This window comes from Xyrauchen texanus, chromosome 15 (genome assembly GCF_025860055.1).
Source record: "Xyrauchen texanus isolate HMW12.3.18 chromosome 15, RBS_HiC_50CHRs, whole genome shotgun sequence".
Classification (NCBI taxonomy): Eukaryota; Metazoa; Chordata; class Actinopteri; order Cypriniformes; family Catostomidae; genus Xyrauchen; species Xyrauchen texanus.
Window position 1 is genome coordinate 31,907,307 of NC_068290.1, and position 18,049 is coordinate 31,925,355.

The window sequence follows — 18,049 nt, forward strand, 5'->3', positions numbered from 1 at the left end:
TTATAGTCAAGTTATTCACAATGGTAGTTTACTTCATGAATATGGTAATTACAGAGCTACGCCAAGCACAGACCTGCTTAAATAAGATAACAGCTTTGTCCATATATATTGTTGATGCAGACTCTGAAATGTCACCTTAAAGTAATTACTAATTTAAAAAGTGAACACGATGAGAACTTTTCAAAATTTCAATACTACTGAGGTGTAACATGGACCTTAAAGTACCAATATTGTAGGATTTAGAAGAAAATGCTACACAAATCTTAGCATTGTACATACTGCTTTTATAAGTCAACATGCAACCTTTGTTACTTCCCAATGTGATATGTTGCAACACTTAAGATTTATTAATACAAATATTCAACTTTTGTGCACTTGCAATGTACTCTGCAATATAAAGTATTGTGGCTGTAAAGCTTGGTTCTATGTATATGGTAAATAACACATAAAAGGGTCATGAAAGCCAAAAAAATTTTTTTTAGATGTTAAAGGGATAGTTCACCCAAAACTGAAAATTCATAATTTACTCAGCCTCATGCCATCCCAGATGTGTATGATGATCTTTTTTTCTGCAGAACATCTCAACTCTCATATCTTAGATGTAGGTGAGAAACGGATCAATATTAAGTCAATTTTAGCTGGAAAATCTCCTCCCTGCCCAGTAGGGGGCATATGCATGAATAATATTAAAGTTAAATTGAGAGTGACCGAGCAGGGAGGAGAATTTCTAGTACGTAAATATTTACTCAAATGTTTCTCAAGCACACACCTATCAAATAATTTCTTTAGACAATGATTAAACCATTGGAGTCTTATGAAATACTTTTTGGGCTTCAAATTTTGGCACTTATTCACTTGCATTGTATGGACCAAAAGAGCGGAAATATTCTTCTAAAAATCTTCAATTGTGTTCAGCAGAAAAAAGTCATACATATCTGGGATGTCATAAGAGTGAGTAAAACTGTAAATGATGAGAATTTCACATTTTTGGGTGAACTGTTCATTTAATAGATATGTACAGGTTGCACATAATAAAAACAATTTTATATCACTCATGTTTATTGTTAAGGGTAAAGTGGAGGTTTAGCAAGTTAATCGCATTCAACAAGGAGAGAAATGCAAAATGGCAAGTTTATACAGTATGTATGCACAAAATCCCCAATTTATGACTGAAGACCATACAGTTAAAATGATGTGTATTACGAATGTAAATGTGATCTGGGGATAAGTGTAAGATATTTAGGGATTTATTTTACTGTCTTGATAAAAATGAAGCCATTTGACAAGAAAAGACTCGCCTTCTGGTAAGTTTCTTCGAACATTTGTACACATGCATACTAAATTTGTGTTGCTTTGTCCTCATTTTCAAGACTTACTAAAGCCGTGGCCAATCACATTAGACTAGTACTCTGATAGTGGGCACTGTCCCGATGAGCAAAAGACAGATGATGAGCCAAAGCCAATGAAATTGGGAGAGAGCAAGGTTAAGGGAAGCAAGAGACAAAAAAATGGACAATAAATGAAAACATCTCCCTACCCATGTCTTGATTTTTTTTCTTCTCTCTTTTGCAAATAAGCACAAAAATGGGTGGAATAAACCGCTTTGTGAGTTAATTTCGTTAATGCATTTTGGGTGATCTGTTTGAAACCGGATGACACTAAAGACCAAACTGTTTTGAGATTTCAAACTAATTCAGACACTGGGCTCGTAGTGCCACAGTAGCAGAGCTTTCAAAAGCGACAGCATGTACAAGCGTAAGAATTTTATGAAATTCTTCAGTTTATCTGATATCAACATGCAGGGACACAGAAATGAGCTCAGTTACAGGTACTGTAGTAAAATAACTCCCGTTTCAGTGTAATTAAGAGCTTTCTTTTTCTCTTTTCGTGCTTCATTATCATTCCGTAAAACACAGACGTAATATGACTGATGTATTTCCTCATGAAATCACTGACTCTCCCAATGAAATTGAACACAAGTGGTCAGAGACTCGCTTGCACACTTGTGATCAGATCACCGAAAATGCATTTTAATACCCAGTCTGTGTGGTGTGAGCACCAGCACTATGAAAAGAAAAACTGTTTGCAGAGTGCAAGTCCTCTAGTGTGTGTGTGTGTGTGTGTGTGTGCGCGTGCTTGGCTTAAAGGAGGCCAACAGCAGTTTTAATCAAAGAGCCTCTTTGAGTATTTTTTTAGTGGATGGCTAGTGGTAATGAAGTCTTTCAGTAATGCTCTGCTTTGCCGAAAACCCAATATTGCTGAAGCTTTGTCTCCCAAGCTTGGTTGGGCAACTTCAAAGGGATGCCTTCTCATTTCAGAAGAAGGAGGGGTCTTACTACCAGGGGCAGCCACAATAGGCCTGTATCAATCTACAGGTGAGGACTGAGCTCAAGTAAGCTCTCATCAGAGGCCTACGCCTTGGCCTCCGACATGAATGGATCAAAGTAAAGGGGCCTCGTGATGGTGGATGAGGGATACCAGCTGTAGAGGACCTTGTCTCGAATAACTCACCTACTAGGTAGCGGCAGATTTTGGAGCACATTAATCAGGATCTGACCCTCCGAAGATTCCCAACAGGAGCTGCCAACTGCACTCATCTGTATGGGGAGAGGATGAAGTCAAATCAGATCAGAATGGGCTTACAAACAATATGTCAGTTATTAAAATTATGAATTAAGTTTACAGTATATTTCTATATTATTTTCCAATTTGTTCTTATTAGTTTTCTTATATTAGTTTAGTTTTTGTTAGTGGTCCCACTTTAAATTAAGGTGTCTTTAACTACTATGTACAGAGCTGTGGAAAAGTATTTGCCCCATCCTGATTTCTTCATCTCATCTTAAATTGTGTAAAAAATGCAAACAAAATCTAACATCAAAATAAAGGCAATCTGAGTAAACACAAAATACAGTATTTAAATGATAATGTTATTTACTGAAGCAAAAATGTTACTCAATACCAACTGGGCCTGTTTGAAAAAGTATTTGCCCCCTTATTTACTAAATCCCCAAATCTATGAAACTGCATTTATAATGGGGTTCAGCTGGACAAGACACACCCAGGCCTGATTACTGCCAGCCAGATCAATCAAATCAACACCTAAATAGAACTTCTTCAGCAGCATGAAGTTGGCTAATAGGTCTCACCAGTAGCACACTATACCAAGCTCGAAAGAAATTCCAGAAATGATGATGAAAAAGGTGATCGAAATACATCAGCCTGGGAAGGGTTACAAAGCTATTTCAAATGCTCTGGGACTCCAAAGAACCACAATGAGAGCTATTATCTCCAAATGGAGAAAACGTGACACAGTAGTGAACCTTCCCAAAAGTGGCAGTTCTTCCAAAAAAAAGCACAGCGATGACTCATCCAGGAAGTCTTAAAAAGCCAAGGACAATATACAAGGAATTGAAGGCTTCTCTCGCATCAGTAAAGTTCACTGCTCATAAATCCACTGTCAGAAAGACACTGGCCAAAAATGGCATCCATGGAAGAGTGGTGAGGAGAAAATCACTGCTAACCCAGAAGAACATTAAGGCTCATCTGAATTTTGCCAAAACACACTTTGATGATCCTCAAATCTTTTGGGAGAATGTTCTGTGGACTGATGAGTCGAAAGTGGAACTGTTTGGAAGAGAATTGTCCCGTTACATCTGGCATAAATCAAACACAAAATTACACAAAAAGAACATCATACCTACGGTCAAGCATGGTGGTGGTAGTGTGGGGATGTTTTGCTGCTTTAGGGGCAGGGTGACTTCCGTGGAGTGGTAGTGGACTAAAGCACATAACTGGTAAGCAGAAGGTTGCCGGTTTGATTCCCACAGACACCACCATTGTGTCCTTGAGCAAGGCACTTAACTCCAGGTTGCTCCAGGGGAAATATCCCTGTAATACTTGCACTGTAAGTTGCTTTGGAAAAAAGCATCTGCCAAATGCATAAATGTAATTGAGGGAAAAATAAATTCTGCTCTCTAACAGAAAATAGTAAAGGAGAACATCCGGCTGAAGCGCAACTGGATTATACAGCAAGACAATGATTCAAAGCAAAGAAGTCCACCTCTGAATGGCTCAAATGAAGCTAAATAAAATTTTTGGAGTGGCCTCTGGAGTAAACAGGCTTGCATTTCTCAGGAATCTTCCTTATTACAGTCTGGGGGCATTGCGATTTAATTGTGTTAATTATTTTAACACGTTACTTTTAATCAAATTAATCACACTGAATTAACATGTGTAATCAAAAGCCCCAATTTTAGTTTTTTTTGTTTTTGTATTTTAGGGTTACCAAAGTTAATACATTAACTGATAGCATTTAAAAATGTTTAACATCATTACATTTCTCTGGTCTGTCTAAAGGCCTTTTCACACCAAATGCGATGTGATTATGAGAGATGCATGGCCCTTTCCCATAGAAAGCCATTAGCACATACAAAGTGGGTGACAAAAGTGTTGTTGATCACTCAATGAGGAAGAAAACTTTCTAAACACTTCACAAACTATTTCTGTTCGCCTGCTGGACAAGCTGACTGACAGTATTTTCATGTAGACAGTCTGAGGGGTGAATAGAAAGATTTGAGTGTAAAAATTTTTAATGGTTAAAACATTATCATTTGCTTTAACAGAAATAGCTGTAATATATGTAATGTTTGAGAGTCATAATTGTGCGGTATGATAATATATATATATATATATATAAAACATTATTGTAAATTGTGCCATAGAAAAAATAAGTAAATAATATTTGTATTTAGAGCAAGTAGATCTCACCCAACAAAACCCATCTTCAGTCTGACACAATATTACTAATTTAATACTACTAATGACAGATGAGGCTGTTAACAACTATTAAAAATAGCACAGCAATAACAATTTTGTTTTTGGTATCCAAAGGCATAGTAGTATAGTATTAATATTATTAATATTTGGTGAAGAAAATAACTTAAAACCACCAAAGTTGTTTCTTAAAAATGTATACAAATGTACATATGCTGCGATACATATTATATTAAAGACATAAGAGAACTCACGTAAAATCGAATACCAAAAATGCCAAATAATGCAGCAACATGTAAAAAATCATGAAGACAATCCAAAACATGAGATAAGATCATTTTTAAGGTATGCAAGGCAGTGATGCAGCAAAATCATTTACATGTTAAGAGAGTATAATTTATGTGTGTATGGATTCGGCACAAATGTTTACTTAAGGTGAGAATGGTTCATTAAGAATCTATTGTTTCGAATATAAATGTTGACTGCGGGGAGAAATCGCGCCATACATTAGCATTGGTGTGCAAAGGCCTTAAGGCCGTTCATACACGCACACAAAATGGTCTCTATTACTGCATACTTATTGAAAACAATGATGTTAGGAAACAGAAAACTTCTAAATTTTCAAAAATGGATTATGCTCAAGTTATCACAATCTTGAGGCATTTTCTTGTTTTTTGGACTTTATCATGTATTGTGTATTGAAAAAAAATATTTTGCTTTAGTTTTTCATTAATGGTTATAACACTCCAATGCATACTTTCACACAGTGACAACCAGAAGCAGTTTGAAAGCTCAGATTTAGTCATTTAAACACTCGAGAAGCCACACACTATCAAAACAGGCTGAAAATAGCAGGTAGAGTAACCCATACGACACTCGAGTACTTTGCTTGTGATTTGACGTGTCTGTTTTTAAAATTAGCTCTCCACACTTCAGCCTGACAGACCCCATTACAATGTGCTCTCTGTGGCGGCTCACAGATGAGATACTTTATCTGAGTGAATGAGGGTCAGTGAAAGCACCTACTGATGAACAGCACACCACAGACACTCCATCTTTTTAGGAGCCACAGTGAACCCTGCACTTCACAAGCTGGGAGATGCATACAGCACACTGCAATATACTGCAGTCATATTTTCGCACAGAGTGGTGGTGGAAAAATGTGTAATACTTCAGTGGGTGATATAAAAGGTCATTTTTAATAAATAATATTTATAGAGAAAGGGATTGAGAAAATGAAAAATCACCTTCCAAAATTTAAACCATGGAATAACGTTTTGTCCTACGTTTGGAAGCATGTAATTCTGGTTCTGTTCACTACATCTCCATCCAAAAAGTCTTATTTTATTCCAGTATATGGCAGCAAGTACTACAAACATAATGAATCACCTTCAATCACAAAATGAAGATCTGAAATATAGGTGCTGCTCTAACACATTTTAGCCTTCACATATGTGCATGTCCATAGACATTCAGTCTAATTTTCAGTTCATGCACCAACTCCATTGGTTCATAAAATATCTCGGCCTCTGAGTGGACTAGAAGCTCAATCTTTGTCTTTAGAAAGCTGAGATCATCCCCTTTGCGATGATGTATACGATTTTATCATCAATGGCTGAAAACATATTTCCTATGATTTGTTTAGCATACCTTTTCTACTGGGCCGCATATGTTGTTCTGGATATCTAAGATATAACATTGGATTATTCAAACAATCAAGCTCACAGACAAGTACAAAATGGCAAATTGAAAATTGCAAAAAAGTAGTTTTATCCATTTGGGGCTTAAAGGAGCAGTATTTAACGTCATACACATATCATCTTTCACTTTGTGATTCTTTTGAAAATCTTACAAACTGTGGTAATAGTGCAGCAAGGTAAACTGTAATGACACCTCAATGTTTATTTTCATTTTTTTTCTTCGTATATCTTATTTGTTCTGTTTCAGATATTCAAAAAATTCAAGTTTTTTTTTATTTTGACAGTTCTAGGTATACAGTTCATAAAAATGCTGCTTCCATTATTGCTTTAGGACCAGACATGCACAGTATCATAGACATTTTATTAGTAATTGTTTATGTTAGTGAAATGGTCTGTTTTGGACCCTGAATGAAGGCCACAAAAACTGCCAGGAAGTCACCTTGCAGCATCACATAGAAGAAACACAGCTGTGTCCAATAATCACGTTCGGACTCTCCGCTGAAGTTCCTGAACATACTGGGATCAACTCGCCAGCAAATGGCACTTCAGAAGCTTGTCTTTTCTGTGTTTATGTCTCACACACTCTTTCATGCTGAGACACATCTAAGCAAAAAGCCCACAGATTGTTATAGCACCCTTTACTTCCAAAACAACCAGGCAAAACACAACAGGGTGACAGCTTGTGAACAAAAGCAGTGTCTAAAGAACTAATGCTTTCTGAAACAACTCTTGTGACACTGAGGGAGTTTTTTGTTTTTACATTTCAAAGAAGCTCTTGATGGAGGAATAGGGTAATAACCCTTCAGTATGAGGAGGCTGGTAATAAGTTGGGTGCTGGAAGCTTCAGTATGTTTCTGAAGAGTTTGATGTCTTGTGCGGGAGCATACCACTGTGCTCCTTATCTGTGATGTCATCACCCCAGCCCACCACACTATGCGGCCGTTACTAGGTAACAGGGTTATGCACCCATCAAAACATGTAATTCTGTCTACAAGCAGTGTATGTACACACATCACAGGAGATTTGTCATTTTTTCCCCCTGAAAGTCATGAAAATTTCCACCACAGTGTCATTTCCAGCACATCTCAAGCTCTGTATAATGTTTGATAGAATTCTGTATTGAAAATGATGCTGGTGGAAATAAAATATTTTCCATTTTAAATAACAATGACTGACTAAATAAATAAATATGGTTGAGTCCTTTGTCTTGCTAAGGCTAATTTTATGTATCCTAAATACATACAATTGTATATATTTTTTTGCATAATTTGGCAAAATTACAGCTTGATTGGAAATGATGACCAATTAAAAAACACTGCTCAAAGGTGACATTTCCCTTGAATTTTCTTCAAATATCACTTGTCCATCACAGTCTAATAAGAATTGGTTAAAAATAGTACAAAATGGTGAATTTGTGAGAAATCGTGCAACTTCCTTTGTATGAAAACGTATGACTTATATACAAACTAATCATATACACTTCCCTCATCTCCTTCAAAACTCTCATATTTCCTTTCTTCCATCTTATAAAAAAAACTTATAAATTACTATCATGGTTGCAGGTTCAAATTTATTGTTAGTTTTAGGCAAGGGCTTTGGGTTAGGGGTTAAAATGTATAACATTATCACAAACATGTGTTCGAAACATGGAAGTTTCTCGTTTTTCCATGCAACACAACAGGTCATGGGTAGGTTTAAGGTGTGGGTAAGGTGTTACACTTTAAAGCAAAGGTAAACCTAACATCGACAAAAACATTTATACATGTTTTTTATTCCTTTATACAAGAAAGAAACAAAACATCTGGGTCTACAAGGACACGTGGGAAGCATTTGTGATTGATTTGGTGTATAAGTTGTATGTTTTGGGAAGTGGCTATAAGAAAATAGCTAAAGCATTGAAAATGCCCATTTCTACCATCAGGGCAATAATTAAGAAGTTCCAGTCAACTGGAGATGTTACGAATTGGCCAAGAAGAGTATGTGTGTCTATACTGTCTCCACACATGCTGAGGAGGATGGCTCAAATGGCCAAAAAATCTACAAGGATCACAGCTGGAGAATTGCAGAAATTAGTTGGGTGAAGTCAGAGGTCAGTTCTCCAAAACTACAATCAGAAGTCACCTACATCACAAGATGTTAGGGAGGATTTCAAGCAAAAAGTCGCTACCAACAGATAAAAAAAAAAACGAAATCTGACTGGCTCTACCAGAAAGCTTAAAATGGGCTGTGGATAGATCTTCCAGCAGGACAATGATCCAAAACAAACATCAAAATGTGGGGTGAACTAAATTAGAGAGTCCACCAGCGTGGACCTCAGAATTTGAAAGATCTGGAGAGATTCTGTATGGAGGAATAGTCTCAGATCCCTTGCTATGTGTTCTCCAACCTCATTAGGCATTATAAGAGAAGACTCAGAGCTGTTATCTTGGCAAAGGGAGGTTGCACAAAGTATTGAATAAAAGGATGGCAATAATTGTGCCACACATATACCGATCATCCACAACATTAAAACCACCTGCCTAATATTGTGTAGGTCCCCCTCATGCCACCAAAACAGCACCAACTTGCATCTCAGAATAACATTCTGAGATTATTTTCTTCTCACCACAATTGTACAGTTCGGTTATCTTAGTTACTGTAGACTTTGTCAGTTCAAACCAGTCTGGCCATTCTCTGTTAACCGCTCTCATCAACAAGGCATTTCAATCCAAAGAACTGCCACTCACTGGATGTTTTTTGTTTTTATGAGTTATGTGTGAAAATCCCTGGAGATCAGCAGTTACAGAAATACTCAAACCAGCCCATCTGGCACCAAATATCATGGCACAGTCCAAATCACTGAGATCACATTTCCCCATTCTGATGGTTGATGTGAACATTAACTGAAGCTCCTGTCCCGTATTTGCATGACTGCCACGTGATTGGCTGATTAGATAATTGCATGGATGATTGTTGGTACCAGACATTCTGGTTTGAGTATTTCTGTAACTGCTGATCTCCTGGGATTTTCACACATCAGTCTCTAGAATTTACTCAGAATTTGGGACGAGGCTAAAACAGTAAAATCTTTACATAAAACACATTTTAAAAGTACCAAATTCATAACATAAAAAATATTTGTAATAATTAAAAAATGCATGACATTTCAGGTACTACTTTGTTAAGAATAAACTTGGTAAACTCTCTATTCCTGCTTTCTACCCCTGATTTTAGTCTGTTTAATTTTTTATTATTATAGACCAACTGGAAACAAAGCTTTGTTCTAAGAAAATCTCCTTCCTTTTGCTAGGAATTAATTTGATTACTCATAACAAGCTTTCCCCAGAAAGCCCTCAAATGTACACAAGACAGCAGTTGAGGAGGAAGCCGGCTGTTTTGGAACAAACAGCTAGGAGAAGCTGCTTTAAATAGCTGCTGAAACAGAGGTGTTAAAACAGTTGCACAGCAGCTGATAGACTCAGACAATTTACTGTGTCCAACATGCCCAGAGCAGTCTGAGTCAATACAAGACATTATTTTGGCCTACATTTCTCTAAATTGGATGCAGCATCTCATAGCTCAGATGCAAAGGGTTGCAGTGTGACATAAGCAAAAGAAGTTGAAAAGATACAGAGAGTGAAAGAAAGAATGAACAAAAAGAGGCAGAGAGAGAGAAAGCTTACATATGAAGACAGAACATGAGCATATGTGAGAGCTAAAACTGCTGAAGGCTTGGATCACTCGACTTTTGATGGATGTCATCAGATGACAGCCGTTCACACTGACAGCAATTTGAAGCAAAAAAAGTGACCATTCGTTTTTGATGAGAATTGGTGATTTGAGGTTCCATGAGTGACTGTGAATGTGCAGAGATCCCCTTTATGCAAATGACCATCAGCAAGCACAAATAGACAATATCCCTGTCCTTAATGGCACATTTGATGTAGACTTGCAGTCTTGTGATTTTCACTTACATTTGTGAATTCAGTCAGATTTTTTATTTTATGATTACAAATGCTCAATAGCTCACCAGAAGTGAAATTAATGAGGAAATATTTTTACTAAACCAAAAACTTTCTACTTAACCCATAACTAAAAAGGCATAGCATAGAATATTACAATTTTAAATAAGTACACTGGCACCCAAAAGTTTGGAATAATGTACAGATTTTGCTCTTATGCAAAGAAATTGGTACTTGTATTCACCAAAGTGGCATTCAACTGATCACAATATATAGTCAGGACATTAATAACAAGAAAAATAACTATTACAATTTGAAAAAAAAAAAAAAAAAAAGTCAACTTCTTAAACTACAAAGAGTTCCCATCAAAAAATCCTCAACGTGCAGCAATGACAGCTTTGCAGATCTTTGGCATTCTAGCGTCCAGATACTCAGGTGACATTTCACCCCACACTTCCTGAAGCACTTGCCATAGATGTGGCTGTCTTGTCAGGAACTTCTCACTCACCTTTCAGTCTAGTTGATCCCACAAAAGCTCAACGGGTTTAAGATCCAAAACACTCTTTCCCAATTATCTGTTGTCCAATGTCTGTGTTTCTTTGACCACTCTAACCTTTTCTTTTTGTGTTTCTGTTTCAAAAGTGGCTTTTCTTTTCAATTCCTCTCATAAGGCCTGCACTTCTCTTTACTGTTGTACATGAAACTGGTGTTGAGCAGGTAGAATTCAATGAAGCGTTCAGCTGAGGATATGTGAGGCATCCATTTCTCAAACTAGTGACTCTGATGTACTTATCCTCTTGTTTAGTTGTACATATGGCATTCCTCATCTCTTTCTGTCCTTGTTAGAGCCAGTTGTCCTTTGACAGCACTTCGGCCAGCTTTGCTGTGTTTGAGTGTGCTTTAGAAATACATTTTACTTACTTACTCCTTTGTCTTTGAAGACTGTAGTGAACGCCTTTCTTCTTATTTGCCTTTTCTTTTTTTTTTTAACCTAATATTGACCTTAAGACATGCCAGTCTATTGCATACTATGGCAACTCAAAAACAAACACAATGTTTAGCCTCATTTAACAAACCAAATAGCTTTCAACTGTGTTTGATATAATGGCAAGTGATTTTCTAGTAGCAAATTAGTAATTTAGCATGATTATTCAAGGATAAGGTGTTGGAGTGATGGCTACTGGAAATGGGGCCTGTCTAGATTGGATCAAAAATGACTTTTTGCTAATAATGATGCTGCTGTTTTTCACATTATTAATGTCCTGACTATACTTTGTGATCAGCTGAATGTCACTTTGGTGAATTAAAGTACCAATTTCCTTCCGAAACAGCAAAATTTGTACATTATTCCAAACTTTTGGCCGCCAGTGTATATACAGTTGAAGTCTGAAGTTTACATACACCTTTGCCAAATACATTTAAACAAATTTTTTCACAATTCCTAATATTTAATCATAGAAAACATTCCCTATCTTAGTTTCAGTTAGGATCACTACTTTATTTTAAGAATGTGAAATGTCAGGATAATAGTACAGAGAATGATTTATTTCAGCTTTTAGGTCTTTCATCACATTCCCAGTGGGTCAGAAGTTTACATACAGTTTGTTATTATTTGGGAGCATTGCCTTTAAATTGTTTAACTTGGGTCAAATATTTTGGGTAGCCTTCTACAATCTTCTCAGAATAATTTGCTGGAATTTTGTCTCATTCCTCCAGACAGAAATGGTGTAATTGAGTCAGGTTTGTAGGCCTCCTTGCTCACACACGCTTTTTGAGTTCTTCCCACAAATCGTATTGAGGTCAGGGCTTTGTGATGGCCACTCCAATACGTTGTCTTTGTTGTCCTTAAGCCATTTTGCCACAATTTTGGAGGTATGCTTGGGGTCAGTGTCCATTTAGAAGACCTATTTGCGACCAAGCTTTAACATCCTGGCTGATGTCTTGAGATGTTGCTTCAATATATCCACATAATTTTCCTTTATCATGATGTCATCTATCTTGTGAAGTGCACCAGTCCCTCCGGCACCAAGCAACCCCACAACATGATGCTGCCACTGCCATGCTTCACGGTTGGGATGTTCTTCTGACCCACTGGAATTGTCATATAGTCAATTAAAAGTTAAAGAATTTGTCTGTAGACAATTGTTGGAAAAATTACTTGTGTCATACACAAAGTAGATGTCCTAAATTACTTGCCAAAACTATAGTTTGTGAATCTGTGGAGTGGTTTAATAAAAAAAATTTGTTTTAATTACTTCAACTTAAGTGTATGTAAACTTCTGATTCAACTGTAAATTCATAACAGATAAAAGACACAGAAAGTTCTTCCCACACATTTTAAAAGTTGTCATTATTTGCTCCTAGCTGTTCATTTCTGACCTTGATATCAATAAGATCAAAATATTGTGCTTATTGTACAACTTTTGCTAACTGCGAATTTCATAGCTAACATTTCAAGTATCCTAAACACACAATTAAGTAATATTTTACACTTTTTGTGATTAGGCAAAATTACAGCTTGATTGAAAATTATGCCCAATAAAAAATGATTTAAAGAAAAATAGTTCTTTTAAACACCACTTTTTGTCTCACATTTCACCTCAAGCAATACACCAACTAAAAAAGGCCTGGTAAAAAGTTTCCAAGTCAGATTTAATGTGACCTTCATATCATATATATTATTTTTTAATAAAAATCAACCCCTGGGACATGAAATTTGCCCGAAGTTGAAGAAACCGTAATATAGTAGGCGTAATAGGCCTATTTAACTATGTGATTTCATCACTGAATCCACCAGAAACTAATAACTATCAATAACTTATTTTGAAATGCTTATAACAGTTATTACAGCCTTGGCTGCCTTAACTATTTCAGAGCTTTTAGTCTCTCATTTGCATAAAACTCATAACTTTTGACACTCTCACTGCTTGCTCCACTCCAAGGTAAATCTCACTATCGCCTGCACAAACTCATCTCCTATTGAGAATCATTTGTAGACGCCTGCAAAACTCCGCTCACTCTGCGCCAGTGGACACGTCAGTGTGAATGCACCTTAAGATGGATCGCAACCAACCCTGACCTAAGGGCAGGACTTTTCTCTGAGAGAATGAGAAAAAAATTAATAGAAAACATAACGAAAAACAAACATTTTCTCTTAACTCTTTCCTCTGAACCTAAACAAGCTCTGTTGCACATTTAATATGCAAGCAGTTTCCTAGTTTCCCCACTTCAAAGGATGACATGGAACAGTACACCCAAGTCCATGTAATTACCAACTGAATTAACATTCCTATTAGCATATTAGTATAACAGATTCTCAGATAGGGTCTTAAGGGAGACTTTCCATGCACTCATGCACTCAAGTGCATGGCTGACCATTCTGGTAAAAGGACAAGATGAGAGGATGTGAAGATGAACTTAATCAATCCACAACACACAAACATGTGACACACATACACACACTCTCTTTTCAACGGCTGTATAATAATAATATGTTAGATGAAGAGATATTTTTAACACATTAATTTAATTGTTTACAGATAATACCTCTTGCCAGACCTAACTGAAAATAATGCAGTCTACAAGATGACATTATGCAAATAGAAACACATTTCTACTTATTTTCAAATGCATCCTAGCTGAAATTATGGCTAAAAAACTATCCATCGGACCAAACTGGGCAACCAGCAAAGATCAGCCAACCAGATGGTTTAAGCTATTCCTTTTCAGCAGGGATAAAACTTTATTTAAAACGTGTTTATTGACATAAACATGATTAACAGGATGAACATACAACCATAAAACAAAGTTTTCTTCAGTTTGGGACACACAACTTTTTAATTCCATGACTGTGTCAGTACCATGGTACAGCAAGGATATTAGATGGTAATCCATTCTTTGGTACTTTTATATACAGGTCCCAAAAAGTATTTGCATACCTGAGCCACACAAAGACACAACATTACAAATATTTTCAAGCAAAACATTTTACAAAAAGTTTGCTTGTTTCAATGTATAATATATATATTATATATTTCAATGGAATACTCATGAATCAGCATTTTCAGAGAGTTAAATATTTGTAATGTGAAACTGATGTCATGCACTACAAATATATTTGAAAAATTGGTAAGAAAAAGGAAGTTACTTCAGAGAAAATGTCATTTTTTTTGCGGATTGGTTTGATATTTTGTTATTTAACGCAATGAAGGACAGATATGTTTAAGTATGACTTCAGTGTCCAAATACTTTTTGGGGCCATTGTATACCATGGTACTGAATCATTACCATATATATATGTATTTTGGTATTTACATGGTACTCCAAGGTAGGCCTGAAGGATTAATCAAAATGAAATAAAAAAAAAAAATCTCAATATGACTTTAATTATCAAACTGCAAATGCTGTGATTTGATAATCTCAGAGTCTGTTCTCAGTACCGTATTTACACATACTCAAAGCACGCGTGCAGAGTACGTTATATTTACGGCGCTCTAGATTCACTAACTGCACCATTGCGAAAATTCCAAATATGCTTGGTGCTAAAAAGTTCCTATCCAAATATAAGTAAGGAATAACTGCCGACGGACCATTAAATTACTCAAAAATAATGCACATCCGAGGTGGTAATGGGGTCACGACACAAAGCTACTTATTTTTCAATAATTCAACAGACCAGAGTCAATTATTCAACTTATACCATGGTTAACATACCGTAAGATATCATTCAGGGTTTTATCTTAAGACCTTTTCTGGTTTTTGTCCCTATATGTGTGTGTGTCTGTTTGTGTGAGAGCTAAATAGAGGTGGAGGGGAACGTGAGGGTGTTTCCCAGATATTTCAGATAATATAGAAACTGTTGAATTGATCAAGTGGATCTTGCTCTGATACAGCTCAAGCCATCATTGTTGTTCAAAAACATTGTATTAGAACTAGCAACGGAGGATGCACCACTTTTCGGAATGCGTGTATGTGCGTGCGAGCGAGCGAAAGAGAGGGGGAGGGGGTAGCGCGGCGATTTCCGTTATGGCTATGTGAGGCTGATTAAGGCAAAATACATAGGTTCACATATTAAAAGTTATTTCAGATAATAGAAACTATTGTGTTGATCAAGTCGCAGGGGTTCAGCTCTATTTGTTGGTTGCAAAACGAGTCTCAATGTGTGTGTGTGCATACGTAGTTTGTGTGTGAGTGTGTGTAAGTGCGGGGGGAGACGAGGGCACTTTTCAACCGAAATTGAAATAAATGTAGGATATTATAGACATTGTTTGACATTTTAAACCGATGCACTTAACCATTGTCTTTGTTTATATGGTTATTTTGCTGTGGTAGCATGTACGGGTCTTTGAAATAACTGAAATAATTTGGCGAAGTGATATGGAACTGTTATGCGGTCACGTGCATTTACTTGAAAAATAATTGCACAACTTAGAGCGTTCGCCAATCAGATTCAAGCATTCAACAGACCCATGGTTTAAAGCAAACTTAAAACACTGGGTTTTAGTGGACAGAAGAGTGGATGAGAGCATTTCTCTGCAGTAAACGGCAATATCAACTCTCCTACAAACAGAAATGTCTTCTTCAGTGTTCTGTCAAAATAAAGGCTTGCCAAATGTGTCCATTTACATTTACTCATTTAGCAGATGCTTTTATCCGAAGCGACTTACAAAATAAGGAAGGATAAGCGATTCATCCTAAATAGAAAGTAATACAAAAAGTTCTGATTAACAACATTTTAATTGTATTACAAAAGTACTAGCCAAGACAGAGATTACAGAGCAAAAACTGTACATATATATATATATATGCATGTATATCTATATACCTATATCTATACCTTTCTTAAACAGTATTACTATTGGTAGTAGAGTACAACTTAATTATGGTCAAAAGGAAACACTTACATTTTTTTGTTAATGTTAATCATATCGGAGTTCAAATCGCAATTGTTTTTCAAAATAATCGCAATTCGATTTTTTTGTCCAAATCGTTCAGCCCTACTCCGAGGTATTTCAAAGAACATCATGCCTAATCTCCAAAAACTACAGTATTATCATGGTACTTTTTTAGTTTCTTCTACAGCTTTTCCAGCACAACCAGTTTATTACAATTACATGTATTTATTTAAAGAAACATGGGAAGTGCTGCAATATGCTCAAAAATGCTAAAGCATTTCGTAGGTGCTACATTTGTATGGACTTACATCAGGCAAAACAAGAACAAAGAGTTCAACAACCTTGTACCTTTTTTTTTTAACATCTCAGATCAGAAAGTACCACAGAACAGTGAGGACATTGTGATGACTCAAAGGGAAAATTCATTACAGTGTCTTTACTTCAGTCTTGATTCTAATAACATACAAGAATCCAACAGAAGAGATGAGGGCAGCAGGCAAAGAATCAGACTTTACACTGCATGTTAATAGTATGCGCTTATTCTGATGACTGCACACTCAAACATTTTAAATTGTTAACTATATTTATCAACTAGAATTTAATACTGTGAGTTAGGGGCTTGTTCAAATCCCACGGTTATAGTCATGCTTTCCATAGCTAGCACTACAAATGCAATGTATTTGTGTATTTAATAATTCAAATTGGTGGCAGAAAATATTGAGTCTTCGAACTGTATCTTCCCAAACAGCAAATAAAAATAAAATTAAAAAAACACACAGCAAGTATAGTTGGCTCCGGCTACCGGTTTGATGACCTCTAATGATCTAGGTGACATTTATTAGGCTGTCGCCATCTTTGTTAAGGTTGAAGGCTGCACTTGTACAGAAAAACTCCTGGGATAATGGCAAAGCTTAGTGTGACTGATTAGATTTTTTCCTATACATGCTCCTTGAAGACATTTTCATCCTTAATGAATCACTCAAGTCAACTAGCATGAATCCTTCAAAAAGCTTCTAGATGCCCAGAAAGCGGTTATCTATTACTAAATCCTGTCTGTCAAGTTTCTCATAAAAATAACACTAACATCATTATGACCAGCATATTACATCCATGTAATATGCTGGTCAGTCATGGTCTCTGCTCACTCAAAAACAGCATGTGCGGATCTCCTTTCAAAACACAACACACTGGTCACTCAGAACATACTGTTACCATCCTGACCCAATGTTTTATGTGGCCTGGGTGTGAAATGGAAACCTTCCTTTTTAGCCTTTGTACTGTTCTTTAGAAGCCTATTCATCATGCTCTGGACCTATTTCTGATATTATGAGGCAATTAGTGAGGTCTTTGATGTCTTGATAAAAATGAGCATGCATAGATTTTACAGCTTTGCAATTAATGAATACAAATTAAAAGGCCTTTGTTGATGGCTAGGGTGAGAGAAAGATGAGTGAGCTTGGTTTTCAATGCTTTAATTGAAACCCTTTGTCCCTTGTTCACTCGCGTGTGAATAAGTGCTCTCTGTCACTCTGAAAAAGGAGAACAATGTTAATTAATTTGCATAATTTGCATAAATATAATGCTCTTTTGCATAGGTGATAAAAGATGTCAGATCCAGAAAACAACCAACCAGCCATCAATCAAAAATTTTGGTTGATTAATCCATGGTTGCACGAGTTGCGTCAAACCAGCATCAGTTCATCACTTTTTCATCCGATTGGATGTTCTTAAAACAGCAGAT

At 36.3% G+C, this 18,049-nt stretch overlaps 1 protein-coding gene across 1 annotated transcript in view; it reads right to left on the bottom strand.

Moving 5' to 3' along the window:
• The window catches only part of ulk4 (unc-51 like kinase 4), a 199,602-nt gene that overhangs the window by 627 nt on the left and 180,926 nt on the right, over positions 1 to 18,049 (bottom strand). The window contains exon 36 of the mRNA XM_052143329.1: positions 2,512 to 2,597. Coding sequence (XP_051999289.1) covers positions 2,512 to 2,597 — 86 coding nt within the window. The remainder of the gene's footprint in view (positions 1 to 2,511; positions 2,598 to 18,049) is intronic.